At 26.2% G+C, this 18,301-nt stretch overlaps 2 protein-coding genes across 3 annotated transcripts; one reads left to right on the top strand and one right to left on the bottom strand.

The window, feature by feature from the left end:
* Nucleotides 1–1,444: 1,444 nt before the first annotated feature.
* On the bottom strand, nt 1,445–15,792 carry LOC132947877 (5'-3' exoribonuclease 1). 2 transcript variants are annotated; one of them, XM_061018110.1, is made up of 31 exons: nt 15,430–15,792; nt 15,235–15,366; nt 14,680–15,153; nt 13,928–14,089; nt 12,993–13,113; nt 10,819–10,973; nt 10,671–10,733; nt 10,477–10,601; nt 9,699–10,065; nt 9,508–9,619; nt 8,752–8,930; nt 8,512–8,684; nt 8,325–8,450; nt 7,784–7,904; nt 7,446–7,722; nt 7,232–7,383; nt 6,993–7,165; nt 6,718–6,910; nt 6,539–6,659; nt 6,261–6,475; nt 6,111–6,143; nt 4,784–4,870; nt 4,025–4,078; nt 3,843–3,911; nt 3,706–3,780; nt 3,477–3,638; nt 2,889–3,065; nt 2,369–2,820; nt 2,190–2,308; nt 2,013–2,125; nt 1,445–1,949 (listed from the first exon to the last, which is right to left on the bottom strand). In XM_061018110.1, exons 1-31 carry the CDS (start codon nt 15,502–15,504, stop codon nt 1,815–1,817), a joined length of 4,992 nt encoding a protein of 1,663 aa, XP_060874093.1. In that variant the 5' UTR covers nt 15,505–15,792; the 3' UTR covers nt 1,445–1,814. The 2 variants fall into 2 exon arrangements, with proteins under 2 accessions (XP_060874093.1, XP_060874095.1); XM_061018112.1 differs by lacking the exon at nt 3,843–3,911.
* Nucleotides 15,793–15,950: 158 nt separating this feature from the next.
* On the top strand, nt 15,951–18,048 carry LOC132947881 (O-glucosyltransferase rumi homolog). The gene is made up of 6 exons (XM_061018122.1): nt 15,951–16,378; nt 16,496–16,652; nt 16,721–16,922; nt 17,018–17,296; nt 17,387–17,619; nt 17,683–18,048. The coding sequence occupies exons 1-6, from the start codon at nt 16,288–16,290 to the stop codon at nt 17,873–17,875; spliced, it is 1,155 nt and encodes a 384-aa protein (XP_060874105.1). The 5' UTR covers nt 15,951–16,287; the 3' UTR covers nt 17,876–18,048.
* The last annotated feature ends 253 nt before the right edge of the window (nt 18,049–18,301 follow it).

An 18,301-nucleotide genomic window follows, 5' to 3' on the forward strand; every position in this document is an offset into this window, starting at 1 on the left:
TAATTTAAATATCGCATATAGGTATAGTTTGTAGTAATCGATAAAAATGATCGACAGTAATAATTATTATTTACAAACAAATATTTAAAATGTAACAACATTTTTAGTATGGTAGAATATAAGTAGCGATAGATATGTATTTAGCAAACCGTGTGTCTTTACTATCAAACAATTATTTTCTATTTTTTTTAAATCGCTTTGTATTTTTATATTAATTAAATATTATTATAGGTAGTTACCACCAAAGAACCTGTAGACTTGTTGTTGGTACTTGGACACATGGTGTACAGTATATACACTACATCATAAGTTACCATACAGTACAACTCAAGTTCAAAACGTATTTCGGTATTCGGTATACAAGTCGTGGTCCTCACTAAACTTTTTCTAGCCAGCAGAAATTTAAATATCAAAATAATTATATACATTTATATTTTATACCTACCGTTAATAAATGGATTTCGTTGTGACTTGTGATGGGTTAAGCAGTATGCATTACATTGGTGTGCAGTATATGTTGTATATCCAAAATTGACCACTTTCATAATTTTAACGCTTTTGCCTGTTTTCTACTGAAGACTTCAGTGCTATTGTCGAATGACTTGATTTTGTAGATAACTAATATTTTCAGATTGAGAAAGTCAGATGTCTATTATTTATTTAGACATCATATGGTAAATTAGTAACTAGGTAGTTAGGTTAAATATACCTCTACGAAGTTATGAACACTTACTCCTCGTTCATATTATTTCAATAGGTACAAATACTATATTGGTAGATGAGTACCTGCCGTTTAGTTAATTTATTAAAAGCACATACAATTTTACAGTATTACGATTACCTATAAAATATATTTTATATACTATTATAAATCACTGAAATGAACCAAAAATATTTGTTTTGTAGGTACTGAAACTAGAATAATATTTTTTTTCAAAATTCACATTTACTTTAGTTATAAAAAAAAAAAATCAAAAATCCATTTCTTACATAACTTAGAAAAGAGAATAAGTAATTAAAATACTTTTTTCAAAATTAAAATTAGACTTCTGGAAGTAAATTTTTTATTTTTCCGCTTATTGATCTAAATGCACGAAAAATGACCCGCTTTCAACAGCCTAATGTTTATTGTATGTAAATTATCATTTATATTTTAAAAGTGCAAAAAAATATTGACCTTTATTTTACTATATCAAATTCTAAAACATAGATGATATAAAAATGTATCAATGATTCATAATTCAATCATAATCAATAGAGAATAATAATTACATCAACTAACCATATTCCTTAGACGTAGTGTTAAAACTATAAAGTAAAATAGGGTTTTTTCTTGTATAATGAAACATAAATTAGTTATTTATTTCAGTATTTAACTGAATGCCAAAGCTTACACTATTAACAGTATTTGGCTTAAATTTGATATAGAATATATTAAAGAAAATTATTTTTAAATTAGTTTTATGTGAGATTTAATTCACAATTTTTATTTTTAATATTTACACATAAAAACTTGTTTTACATATTTTTCAGATTACAAAAAAAATTTTTAAAATTACACATCAAGTTTAAAATAATGATTAACCCAATAATACAATCTTAAAATAAATAATCAATACAAAATACACAAATTAAAATGCTTAATATCAACCTAATTTTTCAGGGTAGGAATAGGCTGGGCCAATTTTTTAAATTAAATTTTGAAATACCCAATTAGTATGTTTTACCTACAAATAAACTGAAATTTAAAATTACTTTCCAATTTATGAATGTATATGAAAATAAGTTTAGCATATTAAGTAAAAAACGAGCATTTATTGTTGTGAAGAGTTAAAATTTGCAGCTACTTTTACTTTACGATTGGATGTGGACTGGTCATTAGCTGCTGATGTAAATGCACTCGAAGGACTTGGAATCATTACTCTGTTACTTGACATGTACTGTTCATTCTTAAAAATTATTTTATATTTACATTGAATGTACTAAAGTGGATATATTTTTTTGATTATTACCATTGGCATATTATCATTTGATGTTGTTGGCATGTATTGTTGATAGTTCATATTTTGTTGAGGTTGATGGTAGGTGTTTGGAATAGAATTCATTACATATTCGTTATTTAATACTGAAAATAAATAAGATCATTAAAAACAAGGATGTACTAAAAAACATATTTCAAATTAATTTACAATTTCTGTTGGTGGGTTGCCAATGAACAGGTGGTTGTGGTAATTGTGATGGATTCACCAAACTTGTGAAAACTGGTACTGCTTTGGAATATTGTAATTCTTGCTGATAGTTGAGAAACCTTTAAGAAATATGGTAAGATATATTCAAGAATACATATTTTTAAAATTAGGAAACATACTGTTGCTGTTGAAGTGGGAAACCAATATGATTTTGCTGTCTATAGATTTGTTGTGGATATGGTATCTGAAATGACTGTTGAGCAGGAACAGAAAATCCAGGTGGATACTGTTGAAATGGTGTTCGGAAGTGTTGTGTGGAATGCTCAAAATATTGGGGCACTTGTGAATATGGCTGTTGTGGTTGCTGCTGCTGCTGTTGATGTTGTTGTGGTGGTTGTGGTTGTTGCTGCTGCGGTTGTTGTTGCTGCTGATGTAATTGTTGAGGCTGATAAGAAGGTTGAGACTGAAAAGAAGTTATCCAATTCATAAACACATTTGATGGTGCTTGTTGAGGAGGCACAGCTCTTCTATCTGATTTTGGTGGTTTATTCTGTGTTGAGTGTTCATTATTTTTGTTAGCATCCATTTGTTGAACAATAACCAATGCACGAGAAGCAACTTCTTCAGATGCCTAGATAAATTGTTATAAATAATAGAAAAATATATTTTATAATTATTAATAACAAAAAATCTACAAACCTCAATATATGAATGTTTTGGTTCTCCTCGTATTGTAACACCATTCGGTAAAATCACTTCTGCACAATACATTTTAAAACCATTATCATCTACTAGATTTATAAAACTATACTTAGGAAGACTATAACCTTTCTGTATATAATACTTTTCCAATGCTACAACCATAGAAGACTTTTCCTGTAAAATATATGTAATATATGTTATAATATAGTAAAATTACTATGCAATTCTTTTTTTTGAAATTTTTTTTCTGCAAACACATGTATTTTTGGTATGCTAAAATCCATGGTTAAATCAGAATTTTTCAGAAACTAAGTTTTAATGGTATACTCATTTAAGATAGTCGTTCTTACAGTTTTACATAATAGATCGAGGGATGTTTTAAATTTAAACTGTCCAGACAAGCAAGTTCCCTAACAGATTATATGAGCTGTTAGGTTAAGTTGGGTAATAACAAACTTCAAATGGCTATAACATTAAAACTTAGTTTCCAAGAAATTCTTATTTATCATAAATATTTTTATTTTTTTTTTTAAAGTTCCGAGGGTAAAGTAGTTTTGTTCCAAAGTTGTAACATATATTAGTTACTTGAACTATGCTTTCCATTGAGCTGTTGAGTTTCGGAATTACATTTTCATTGACTTGTTCATTAGTATTGTAATTAGGACATTGAAGTTCAACTGTTTTTAATTCATGAAGTGAAGTTTCTGGTAAGTAATTTACTGGTTTATTAGAATATTCTGGTTCATTCTAAAAAAATTTTTTTAAAAATGAACAAAGTTAGCAAAAAAGTGTAAAATATTCATTTTATTATTACTTCATTTTGTGTTGGAACAATATTATCTTCTGGTTGGATTTTCAACATTTTCTTCAATGCTATTGTTTTAAATTCCTAATTAAATATATAAAATAGTATTAAAATCATTATTAGATATTTTAAAACTAAATACTAACACATGCTTCAGCATTCAACTGTATTTTGATGGAATTGTTATTAATATGCTGTCTACCATTAGGTGTTTCCTAAATTGTTTAAATAAATAAGAATAATAATCGAACATATAATAAAAATGTTAATTTTTTTAATATTTTTTATTCAACATTAAAATAAAGTATGTATATAGAAAAAACCTTACCGTAGGCGTTTGGAGAATTTTATTAACCTTGCTTTGGCTTTGAGATTCCTTTTTCTAAAAAAAAATAAAATTATTGAATAATTTATTTAATCAAGAGAATGGTAAATCTGCATGTCTTCACATTTGTAACATAACAAATCTATGTATACTTAGTAAGTTTATCTATAGTTAATATCAGAGAAAATTTACATATTATAGAATTTCTAGAGAATAATATAAACTACGCTTGAGCGAAGAATTTTTTTTTCATATTTTTATTTTATAATTTGTTATAGCTATTTGAATAATTTAAAATTTAACATACATACATCTTATTTTAAATAAACATAAATAAAACTATTTCCTCCAACACAATTTTAATTCTCCTTTACAAATTTGATAGTATATACATATGTTCTAATATTAACTATAAATAAACTTAAAACCATGTACTCAGATTTGCTATTTTTCACACATATAAGACTACATCACATGCTGGTAGTATTAAGTTCAAAATAAATGAACAATTTAATTTAGCTATTTTAAATCATTTAAATGGATGTGACCATTTAGTCAAGTATTATCAATTAAAATCATACAGTTTGACAATATTAGAATTAATTTCTAAAAAGTATACTAAGTTAAAAACCAAGTAATCAACATACTTACATTTACTATACATTATGTTATTGTTAGCTTAACATATTTCTAGAATTAATTAAGTAGTTTTGAAAAATTTAAAAAAAAAAAGAAAAAAAAGAGTAATTGATATAACTTTACTTGTTGACGTCGCCATGATTCTTTTGGAGCTAATGTGATTTTTTCTTCCCGACATTTAAGTTTGATTTCTGATCCATTACTATTTGACTATTTTTAAAAATGTAATTATTAATAAATACATGCGTACAAATATAAGAAATAAACAATCAACCTCTACATAGCAGATATCATCGGGACAGAAAAAAAGTGACCATTATTTAGTAAATAAAATGATTTAATATTCAGAATTTTAAAGAAAAATAATGTTAATATGTATATATAAAATAATACATAGTTTATACTGGCAGTGGCACTCAACCTATTACTAGTAATAATAGCAACTACACAGTTGAAATAACATTAGGGAGTAATAACTAAAAATTGACTCCATTCTACTATGTTTAATGATAGATTATAGTCTATGTTATTAATGGCATGTGAACAAACAATATGTCAATAATGAACATATTACAATATATACAATATGAAATTTATAAATTTAATCTTAATTTTTCTGTTTATTAAAAATCTTATATTTTAATTGTATTGATTGTAGTGTGGATTAAAGTATTATACTTATTACAAAAATTTTAATAGTCATCATTTGGTAATTTAGATGAAGTGTAAACTAATTAATTTTAATATGTGATCGAGCATAAGGAGATTTGAATTGTTTACGGACATGTTGTCGTGATTGCCACAATGTTATTAATTAATTTGATTCATATGAAATTAAATTATTGATAAAACAATTATCAAAATGGATAAAAAAAAAAGTTATGTAACTTAAACTTTAGAGAATAGGTAAATTAAATTATATTTAGGTACACTTAAAATAATGTCATGATCACCATTATATACTGGAACATGGAATTATAGTATTAAGACAGTGTCCTTCCAGCAAATGTTGTATCCAACATACAAGTTTACATTCAGCCGTATCAATGTTGTGTCATTATCTTTAATATTAGAGTGAATTGACCAATGTTAAACTATAAACTTAAAACTTAAAAGTATGAATATTATGTAATTTTACATCAGTTTTTTACGATGTTTAAATTTTAAGTGAGTATTAATCTTACACTCAGTTAAAAATTGAATTATTATAAAAAACAGACATAAAAACATAGATAATGTTCTTAAATTTAAGTTATGAAATAATGAAATAGCTAATTCAATCTAATATTGAACTTAACAACATAAAATAAGTTTTTCTGAATACAAATTTAATGTTGTAAGTTCGAATAACAGAGACAAAATAATATGCATGTGTTGTGCTTATTCTTAAAAGCTTAGGAGGTTAGGTTTCAATGTAATGCACTACAAAAAATATAAAAGTATAACTAACCTGCAAATGTTCCCATATACTCAGTTGGGTGTTCTTAAAATAAAAATAAAATTGTTAGTAAATATTATGTTAAATGGCACATAGTAAGACAGTCTGAATGATAGTAACTGATCCATTTATACTATAAACAATGCAAATGAAATAACAAACCTGTTTCTCTGAATTAGGAGTCTGATTTACAGTCTTTTTTACAGCTAAAGGTTTATACAACCCATTGCGTATGGCGTGTGACAAGTTTATGAATGACATTCTACACAATCGATACCCACGGTTAGTAGAACCACCAAATGATACAGAATTTGGAAATTCCTTATCAAATATAACACTGTATACAACTTCAGTATCAATATTTGATTTAGAAATACCTAAATAAAATACAATTTATTAAATTATATCACTATTTATAAGATAAAACTCAAAATACTCACTGACTACTGTGCCTTTAAAACCAAGGGGAACTTGATATGAAGATCGAATACATACTACACGGTCTAATACTCGTGTGTCTGCTCCCTCGTCAGCTTTTAATTTATCTAACTTAGATATTGGCTAAAAGATAAATTTAAAAATAATAAATTGCTTCATAATCCTATTAAAATAAATTTACTTTAAAAAGATTTTGTGATTTCACACTTAATGTCACAGTTTTTTTGTGTTTTAAGTTTTCTGCGATAAATTCATCCATATATTTTTCTACAGCAGCTACTTTAGATGGTTCCATTGATCCACAAGTCTGTTTATCTTTAGTTAATGAACGAATTTCACTGAGCCATTTTTTTAGATCATCTAATTTTTGTTTTCTGTGTAAAAAATTAATAATTATATCTATACAATTTTGATAAAATTAAATTAGGTTAATAAGACTTAAAAAAAAAAACAAACCTTGTACTTGGATTTGGGAACATATCTTCAGAGCTAAAAGTATCCTTGGAACTTTCTGTACTTAATAAAACATTTATTAACTCTGGAAATCTTTGAATATACTCACCTAACAAATCTATTGTTTTTTGTGAATACATCCAAACATTATCAAATTTTTTTGTAAATCCCACAACCTATAAAATAAATATTTAAATAAATAAACCATTTACAAAATATATATTAGTAATTAAAATTAATACTTCTTCATTCCGTTTATTTGATTTAAGGTTCATTCCAATATTCATTTTTTTTTCATTCCTATCTTCATAAGTCTCAATTGCTAAAAATATTGTTCCAGTAATTTTAGCAAGTAAATGTGAATTGATTGAGAGTTTAGATGCTGCAGTATTAGCTAAAGATAAAATATATATATTTTTTTTAATGTCTCAAAATAAAAGGTTCTTTCTAATTTACCATAAAAAAGTTCTGTAGAAACAGATTCGAGGCGTTCTTTCAAATCATAAATATAGGGTTCTGGTTCAAGTAATATATTAATCTTAACCCTTGAAGATATAAAACCACCAAGTACGTCTGCTTGGCAACCATAAAATGGAGCATCAAGCACAAACACTTTACTTCCAATAGGAAAATATTCTTCCAGAGAAAAATAACTTTCTTTCAAACTAGGATCAATTACTTCCAAGCCAGGCACAGATGTTTGATAGGCAATTGTTGTTGGGATTTCATTCCACTGTTTAAACATTTAAAACGTATAATACTTCAGATAGACTTTTTAATAATAAAATACATACAACTTTTGTAAGATCAACTCCACTTCCATCTTGTCTTGGCACAAATTTGGTTCCTTTTAAGGTTTGACCACGCAATAATACATGAGTCTTACCAATCTCAATACCACGTGTTGTAATAAACCTGTTTCATAAATTAATATAAACAATTTTTATTTTATTTTATTTATTGACACTAATAATGTCATGAATCCTGATTATTGAGATTCAAGCTGAACAATAGGATATTTTTTTAATTTTTTTTAATTAAAACTGAACATTTTTTTTTAATTTCAAATGTTGAATCCAATGTTAAATTATAGAAAAAATAAAACATGATTCAAATAAATTTCATAATAAACTTTACAATATTCTAAGACCTAATAATTAATTATCTAATAAATAATAAATATAGTTTTTTATCAATCTTTATCAAACTGTGTTAGAACTCTGCTTAATAAATTTTGATTTATATAACCAAACTATAAGGTATTTGGTTCGGTTTAAGAATAAAAATCAAACAATTCAAAACACAATTAAATTAATATAAGTATTAACTACTAACATCTTAGCGATTCCTTGGGCAAGCAGATTAAACTCTTGTACATCTGTTTCACTCATCTCTCGTATTATCAATTGTTCATCCTCATTAAATGATAATTTTACGGTTGTATTTGAAACAGCTGTAACCCTAATAAAGTTTAAAACTTATTAGTTTTTACAATATTCATAATTTAAAAAATAAAACTCACTTAATTTCTTCAAGATGAGGCCAATTGACATAGAGTGTATTTCCAAGCAATTCCTTAGCAATGTGTTGTATACTTTCAATATCATTTTCATCTTTATTATTAATTTTTATAATCATATTTTCACCCAAACTAGGTGATTGAAAAACTTTTACATTACGTCTTTGTAATTGTGCCTATTTTTTTAAAAATAAGTTATATTAGCTACAATTGTATTGAATTTGAATATTTATTTTAATTTACAGTATTTGGAATAAGATGAAGTGATGGAAATCCAACATGATAAACATCCATTTGTAAGCCTGGACATAAACCTTTAACTAGATCACCTATGTCAACAAAAATATCTTCACGGTGTATAGCTATTTTCTCGGCATGATTATCTTCAATTGATGGAAAATATTTTGAAATTGAACCTGTACCTAAACATTAAACAATAATACATTTAACATGAAAAGAATATGTATATTAAATTTGATTCAATAAATATACATGCTGTAACAGGAAGTCCTGACAAATTAAATAACATTTGATATAAATATAAAATCAATTATTTTTTTACATGTTATTTATTGATGTGTGAGTACACGTAAATGTTAAATAAATTTTTATTTTTATTTATAATACCATTAAAAATTTTAAATCTAAATTAAATTTCAAAATTGCCAATTTGTAATTCTAGTTTTAAGAAAAATTTCTTTAACAAAAATAAAATAAATTTTTAAAAAAACTAACTACATGACTTAAATAAATGTTTTTTCAATCAAAATTTGTCTAAAAAACAGATTTACTAATCGGCTATTTTTAATTGTTCAAAACAAATTTTTATCAGATTTATTTATTTTTTTATTTTCAGTATTAAAAATAAAAATAAAAAATGTTATAGTATGCATGTAGTGCATGTATATTATAAAAAATTTTTTTTTATTAAAATTGATTAGAATTAAATTATTTCATTCATCAGGCCTTCTTGTTACACCTAGTATATCATTCACATACCAAGACTTTTCTTTGTGTATATAAAAAGATGCATCGGACCATGAGTATTTCTATTTTTCTCATCTGCTGTTAATTTATGCTCGACCATCTTCATAGACTTAATTAAAGTTTTCTAAATAAAGAAAAATTAATTTTTAATAAATTATTAACATAACTCATAATTGGTATATATTAAAATAAATTATGTTTACTTCATCAATAAAAGGGATTAATACAACAGCTTCCCATTCATGTTGTTTGCCATTAAGATCAGTTTCAAATTTTTCAGGATAATATAATCTTATTGGACTAGCTTCTTCGGTCATTAAATCTTGAAAAGGTTTAGGTAATAATTCTTTGCTAAGTGATGGCAACACTGCCAACAGCTGTTCAAATGGTAAAAATGGTTGACCCAAGTCAAAGTCTATTTTAAGATTTTCAAAACCCTTAATGTCAGATATATATGGGGCATAATGATGTGGATAGTACCAAGCCCACGAGCAACAACCATTATAATAATAATTTAGATTCCATTGCAACGCCCTGATATATCCTTCAGCTTGTGAACGCATTACATCACTTAAATAAATAAATAATATTAACTTCTGTATACATTTAAGAGGATGGTAGCATGGGTAGGCATGCATTTGTTGTCTCCGTCTTACAAACACACGACATACCAAATTTCCGTTTATTAATTTCAATAGAGTTGTTAGTTTTGATAATAGAGTGAGTTGACCTATTATTAAACTTTTAAAGAACATTATCTGTGCTTTAGCGTCGGATTTTATTCAATATTTTAATTTTCAAGGAAGACATTTTAATACCTAAAAGTTTTATAATAGGTAAATTCACTCAAATATCAAAACTAACAGCACACTATTGAAACTAGAAAATTGCCTTGAAAATTTGCCAGGTTGTATGCGTGTAAGACGGAGACAACAAATGCATAGGTAGAGTCCTCCTAAATAAAAATTAAATGAATCTTACTCTGTAATAACATTGTAATCAAGTTTGTTTTTATAATAATTTTCTTTATGCAAATTAAATTCAGCCATTATGGATTCATCTTCAGTTTCTTCATACTCATCTTCATCATCATCGTCACTTAATAGCTAACATCATATTTGATTAAAAATGTAATAATATAACTATAAATAAAACTAAGGAGTGAAAATGCTTACGATTCTATCTGTATCTTTAATTAATGCAGCTAATTCATCTTTGTATGCAGGATCATTATTAACCTAAAAATAATGTTTTTTAATTATTTAAACTATACAAGATATTATTAATTTCATAAATTTGATTATTAGTATAAAATAAACTAACTTTATTAGAAGTTGTAGTATTTGCAGTACGTTTCCCTTCTAAAAATTTTATATCAGCAAAAGTATCTCGGAATTGATCATAATCAAAATTGGCCAAAGTTTCCATAAATTTTTGAAACCGTTTTAGGTTTAATGTTCCTTGTTCATTCAAATAACCTGGAAAATTTTACTTATACTTTCGGTTCTAAAATATTCTAAAATATATTTTCAATAATAAAAATATATTAATTCTTATGCCCGTATGCATATTAAATTTGTCACATAAGACATGTTAAACTGTTTTATGTGACACATAAATTGACTATGCATACAGCCATGAAAAATATGTCTATAATAAATAATATGACATACAGTGAATTATTTTATATATTTATTATATTAAATGAATGCATTCATTGCTGTGTTCAAAATCTAAAATATTGAAAAAATTGTCAAGATTTATATTTTATAAGCATTTAAAATAGGTATGTCATAAATGCTAAATTCTTTTAAACTTAACAAACATTTTTATTCTAACGCGAACTGCACCAAACTATTTATATTTCATATTATTAATCCCAAATTATTAGGCATTTGGTTCAGTTTGAATATTTATAAGTAATTTCAGTTAATTATTGTTCTAAATTAAACTTTTTGCTATAAGTTTATTTGAATATTTAACAGTTTTTAACATATTTAATTGAAAGTTTTCAGTCCATGAGATTATAGTCTGTGCCAAACGTATGTACGGTGACCTAACCTACCATGAGGAGATCTAAACTGGTACCAAAAATTTATTTGAAGCGCTATACCTAAAGCTATACCAAGGAGGAATTCAGATAGACAAATCAATTACGGACCAAATCTTTATTTATAAAACAGTATAGCCAAAAAATTTTAAAGTACAATAAGGTGGTATATAGCACCATACATTGTTTAAAAAGGCATACGATTCAATACATAGACCAAGCCTATTAAATATATTGAATGAGTTCAATTTCCCAAAGAAACTAATCAATCTCATTAAAGCCAACATGGACAATTCAGAGATAAAAATAAAAAAAGCAAGTTTTACATCTCAATTGTTTAAAGTAACTATTGGCCTGATACAAGGTGACACACTCTCTCAAACTCTTTTAATCTAGTACTGAAAAAAGTAGTTGGATAAATGAATATATCAGAACTCAAAGGCCAGGTTAGGTCAATCAAAGATATAATTGCTGTTATATACAGACAATATTACTATCTTAGAAGACAATATGGAGATAATGAAGAAACATTGTAAGAAACTAATGGATGCTGCAAGTAAAGTCGGTCTCATAATAAATGACAAAAAAACAGAACACACGAAACTGACCAGAAAGGTTAAGATGTATCTATCAACATGGAGAGAGAATAGAAGTAGAAGGACATATATTCTACAGGTACCACAATTTAAGTACTTAGGTGTTCTTTTAACTCAAGAAATGAGTTAAAAGCAGAGATAGCAAGAATAATACAACTGTCAAACAAATGTTATTAGGGAGCTGGTACTCTTCTAAAATCCAGATTGATATCTATAAACCTAAAATTTAAAATGTATATGACATTAATAAGTCCTATCATCCTATTCGGATCAGAAACATGGGCACTAAGAAAGACAGAGGAAGCCAGATTAGACTTTCTTTCAAAAAAGTACTAAGACTAAATTAAAAATATTGGTAGCCATTAGCAAAACAATTAAAATTATAATTTAACTTAATTTGCCTTTGCCTTTTCTTTCCCAAGTATACAGGGTTGTCAACCCTTGTTCTATACTACCACAGGGTTCTGTTCCTCTTCTCCATTATATGCACCAGCTACTTTTGTGACATTTTTTATTCTAACTATTCATCTCTTAATTGGTACTCATCACCCTTTCCTTCTTTTCTAACAATTAGAATTAATAAATATTCTAAAATATTATTAACAATTTAAAATCTTTTGTTTGTACAAGTTAGAGTGGTATAATGATTCTTTACTTAATACAAAAAACCAATATCAATTTTACTTAAAATAATAAATAATAATTCTTAACACAAAATAAAAAAAATGCTGACATATTGAATAAAATATGTATAAATAATTAATTGTTGAATATAAGTACAACCTATTAATAAGGTTATAAATCTGTCAACTTTAACATAAATAAAATAATATTTTATAATACAAAATTACCTTCTACTTTAGGTAGAATATCCATATAAACTCTGTATAATATTGGCAAGGCTCCTTTGGAAATATGAAGATCAGGTAGATGTGGAATAAAATCATTACCAACTAGAAAACCCATCAACACCTTAAAATAACAGTAGTCAAAATTAGATGCTAACATTTATTTAGCTTATTTATTTTAAAATCGGAACAACCTTTTTTTAATATTAATTGTATTTTTAACATTTCTCAGTATACATAAAACTGAAATTCAAATAGTGATATACTGATATATATGTCATTAAACTTATGTTCAAAGGATAATAATTCTTTATGATGGTTTTACTTAGGATATTAAATATAATGTCAAATTTAGTCTGATACGTATTAATATATTTAATACTAACAAACTCAAAACAAATTATGAAACGTTAATAATTAAAATTATTTTAATATTAATAACTACCATTTTAAAATCAACTTAGCCCCCATATCTTTAAAAACCTAATAGCATAGACATATTCTTAGAACACAAAGTGTAATAACTCAAAAACTACTTCCTTAAATTTAAATTTATATAGATACATTAAAATGTACAAAAGAATTTTGTGCTTAATAATTTACATTATAAAAGGATGATTCTGATTTAAATATAATGAGTTTACAATATCTTATAAATTAAATCTTAACGATTTTGGACTTAAAGCGCACTTTAAATAAATTTATTATTAAAGGATAAATATGGGGCAGCATGCTTGGTGAATAGATGAGAAAATGAGAAAAAATGATTGGTGTTTAATAAAGATTTAGTTATATGTTATTCAATTTATAGTACAATGAATACTTGTTATCAATTTAATATTGTTAGGAATATTTTGATGGAAAGTTAAAGTGGTTACCACCATAATATAATATAATAGGCCTATAAATCAATATACAACATAATATACAAAATTTACCCAATCATCGATAATAGACTCCAAATCATATTCAAAAGGTAAAGTCTCTTTGAGTTCTTGAAATTCTAATCCAAGATAATCTCTCATTAATGATAAATGCAAAAGATAAAATTGTGTTTCATCCACAGATGTTTCTTTTTTAGTTTTACGTCCAAATTTGACCTATTACACAGTACAATGAATATGGTATATATTAGTACATATTACATAATATTTATAACTAGGGCAGTGAAGTTGTTGCATTTGCATGTTTCATGTAAATGCTTATATTTATTGCTGAGTGAGATTAAAATATGTTTTGCTTAACTCTTAATTTAAACAAAAAAAAATTATATTGCAATAAATGCAACTTTAGCGACTTTTTAAATTTTACTGCAATTTTAACTATTTTTCATAATTTTCATTTACATTTAAGATTATATAACTTAATATATATAATAAAAGCAAGTAAAGGTAGCAGTGAACAAATTTCTATACTAGTTGTAATACTTATTATTTTATTAATATTTCTATAGAGCAATTATCGCATTAAGCTCGCTAAGAAAACTTAAAAAAATCATTTGTTGTGTAATGCAAATAATGTGAGCAATATTCATATTTAATTTTTAAATTTATAAGTGCAATTTTTAATATTTTTTAATGCAATAATGCAACCAATTTAGTGAGTTTTTTAATGCAATAACTTCACTGCCCTAATTATAACTAAAATGTTTGTATTTTATAACTATTTATTTTTAAATTTAAAGAATTACCTCTTCCCTGAGCAATGAAAAGTACGGTTCATGTGTACACAGTCCCAACATGATTAAATCTGCATCCAAACCATAGAGACAATGTCTTGTATGAGGATTATATCCAGGGCGAGACTTCATATATCTAATGTAATCCATAATTTTATGTTCACCTTCACCAGGTACCTGATGTCCAGATAATATAACCTGAACCTTAGTCCATAATGGATCGTTGGACATTTTATCGGCAACAAAATATTCAAGCTCACTTTGCAAGCGTACCATAAATGGGGTACCTGGTGTAATACAATTAGAATCGAAGCGTTCCTCTGAAGGTAACGTTTCACCTCGAGAAATCGCTTCTTTTGTTTGTTCTGCTGCTGTATGGGCTGATCGAAAACGTCGGCCACGTTGTTGATTCATTTTTGCTCTAGGAGCAACTCCATCAATAGCCATGAAGAACAATTTTTGTGGTTGAATCATTTGGAATAATACCTAAAAACAAACAAAAAAAAACAATAAACTATAGTAGAGATATTATGACATGACTAGGTATATTAATTATTATTATTGAACCTCCAAATAGTGGAAAATATTTTTAACGATAGTCTCTTCTGTTATGCGAAAATGTGGATCATCGTCATTTGGATGCGAACAATTGTGAATAATACCATTCATATCTAAGTACAGATTATCAAACTCTGGGATCTGTAACATATCAAAAAGTCAATAGGTAGAAGTAGTTTATAATTAGTTTTAAGATATTAATACCTGATAGTCTTTAACAAGCTCACTGAGGCAAGGATAGCGCTCACTCATATAACGGAAAAACTTGGGTACACCCATAGCGAATAAAACTTTTTAAACGTAGGTAATTCAAAAACTCTTAATTGATTTAAAAATAAAAATATTAACTAATTTTTTTCGAAACTTATTGAATAAATAAAATTGAAATGCTCAATGCTTATCGACTTTTTTAGTCTTGTTTTGCAAAAATATAAACATTAAACACTAAACAGTAGTAAAATACGAGTAGGACATAAATGTAGTACGCATGACGGTGAATTATTTTGTCATGATAAGTACACCATCAGTACATACAGTCGGAGTTGGACTACGGAGTACGGTCGTGGTAAGGACTCTGGAGTTCGGGATAGGAGTCAACAGACAATTTTAGTTTAACCATACTATAGTACGGTGATAGAACCATTTGAACCATAGTTCAACTATACAAAGTGTAAACATAACCTTAAATATTATTTCCAACTGATAACCATTTGATAATAACGATATTTTTTTTTTTGGAATTTTTAGTTTTGTTTTTTAATGGTTTTTGAAAGTTTTTATTTTTAACTCTAGTTACAAATAATAAATATTTGTTTTGTTAACGAGATAAAATTTAATTTAATAATTTAAATCTATTAGTAATTTATCATCCAATAAAAAATGTAATTTATAATTTATAATAGTTTTTAACGCATCTTAAATGGTTTAATGACCTTAGTAATACAATACTTTTTAAAAATAGTACTTGAAAAATTATCCATAAATGGATACACCGTGAATGAAAAATAAAATAATTCATATAATTTCTCGTTTCTATTTAAATGAATATATATTATTTAAATTATGTACACTGTGTACATTGTTTTATTTCATTTATTGAATGTTATTGTATGTCAACATAATCATGGCCATTCCGAAACAATGTATGACAAATGTGAGTATTAATTTGTTTTTAATAGTTTTATTTATATTTGTTTAAAAATATAGGTTGGTTTCTTTTTAAATAACCATTCATTTATTATTAAATTACGGTTTTTGTACATTTATTCAGTATCCAACCAAATTATTAGCAAAATTAACAAAGCTAAAAAAGAATACACTCCTTGTGAATCAAAGAATGGAACATGTTTTTTCCCAAACATCTTGAAAGATCTAGAGCCATTTAAAGATGGTATTACTCATGAAATGATAACTGCAGCAGCAGACAAGTAATGTACAACTGTCAATTAAATTTATAATTTTTATACTCAGTGATTATTATTATTTTTATTTCTAGAGGAACTCGTTATATGATTTTTAATCATGACTTATACAGAGAAACAAAGTGCATGTTTCCAGCCCGTTGTGAAGGTATTGAACATTTTTTAAGTAAAATTCAATTAAATACTCCAGACGTAGAGTTCATATTAAATACACGAGATTGGCCTCAAATAATAAAACATTATGGTGATCCTAAACCGGTTTTTTCTTTTAGCAAGGTGAGAGAACTAATTTTTTTATTATTTAATTGTTATAGGTCTTATAATTACTCGGTCAATTAATTTAATAAATTGATTAATATTATGTTTCCTAGACAGATGATTATGCTGATATAATGTATCCTGCTTGGTCTTTTTGGAGTGGAGGGCCAGCAATTAAACTGCATCCATCAGGACTTGGTCGATGGGATTCTCTGAGAAAATCTATATTGAAACAATCAGAACAATGGCCATGGAAACATAAAATTTCGAAAGGGTTTTTTCGAGGTTCTAGAACTAGTGAACAACGCGATTCGCTCATACTTTTATCGAGAAATGAACCAGAACTAGTAGATGCAGCATATACAAAAAATCAAGCCTGGAAATCTGATAAGGTACACACAGTAAAACAGTATCTATCTAATACCCCAATAATAATAATGATTTGATCATATATTGTACTTAATAACATTTAATATTTATAGGATACACTTTTTGCTCCACCAGCAGATGAAATATCATTAGAAGACCATTGTCAATATAAATACTTGTTTAATTTCCGAGGTGTGGCAGCTAGTTTTCGTTTCAAACATCTTTTTTTATGTAAAAGTCTTGTTTTTCATGTTGGAGAAGAGTGGAAGGAGTTTTTCTATCAGTTTATGAAACCTTGGTATCATTATGTCCCAATAAATCCAAATGCATCCGAAAAAGATATTAAGTAATTTAGCGTATAAATATATAATTACAATTAATAATAATTTATTCTATCTCTTTATTTCAGAAATATTTTAACATTTTTCAAAGAGCATGACGATTTAGCCAAAGAAATTTCAGAACGAGGTTATAGATTTATCAGAACCCATTTAAGAATGAAAGATATAACATGGTATTGGGAAACGGTGCTGCATGAATATGCCAAATTATTGAAGTACAAACCAAAACTAGACAATGAACTTAACCCAGTAAATAGGTGATCTTCTACAGAGTATAGTGTTTTTAACTATATGAACAAAATATATACCGTAACAATTTTGGAATTTTATAAAGACTGCTATATTTAACAAAATTGTATTTATTTTACAAATCACAAAAAAGTATTATTGATTTAAATTTTAAAAAATATTTCATTAAAACCAGTTTATTATAATTTGTATTGCTATTTACTGTTTTGATAGTTATTGGAAAAAAGATTGAAGCGGCAGAGGCTCTTTCAGATTAGCGCCTATTTGGAAACTTTTATTATAAGAAAAATGGTGATAATAGTAAAAATAATAATAAATAGCATAATAATGAAACAAATTTATTTGGAATTAAGTAATGACTATAAAAAATGTGGTACACTGGAACACAATTCACTAAACACAAGCAAGTTGTTGCTAAAGCATATATATCTTTATTCA

This window comes from Metopolophium dirhodum, chromosome 6 (assembly GCF_019925205.1).
Source record: "Metopolophium dirhodum isolate CAU chromosome 6, ASM1992520v1, whole genome shotgun sequence".
Taxonomy (NCBI): Eukaryota; Metazoa; Arthropoda; class Insecta; order Hemiptera; family Aphididae; genus Metopolophium; species Metopolophium dirhodum.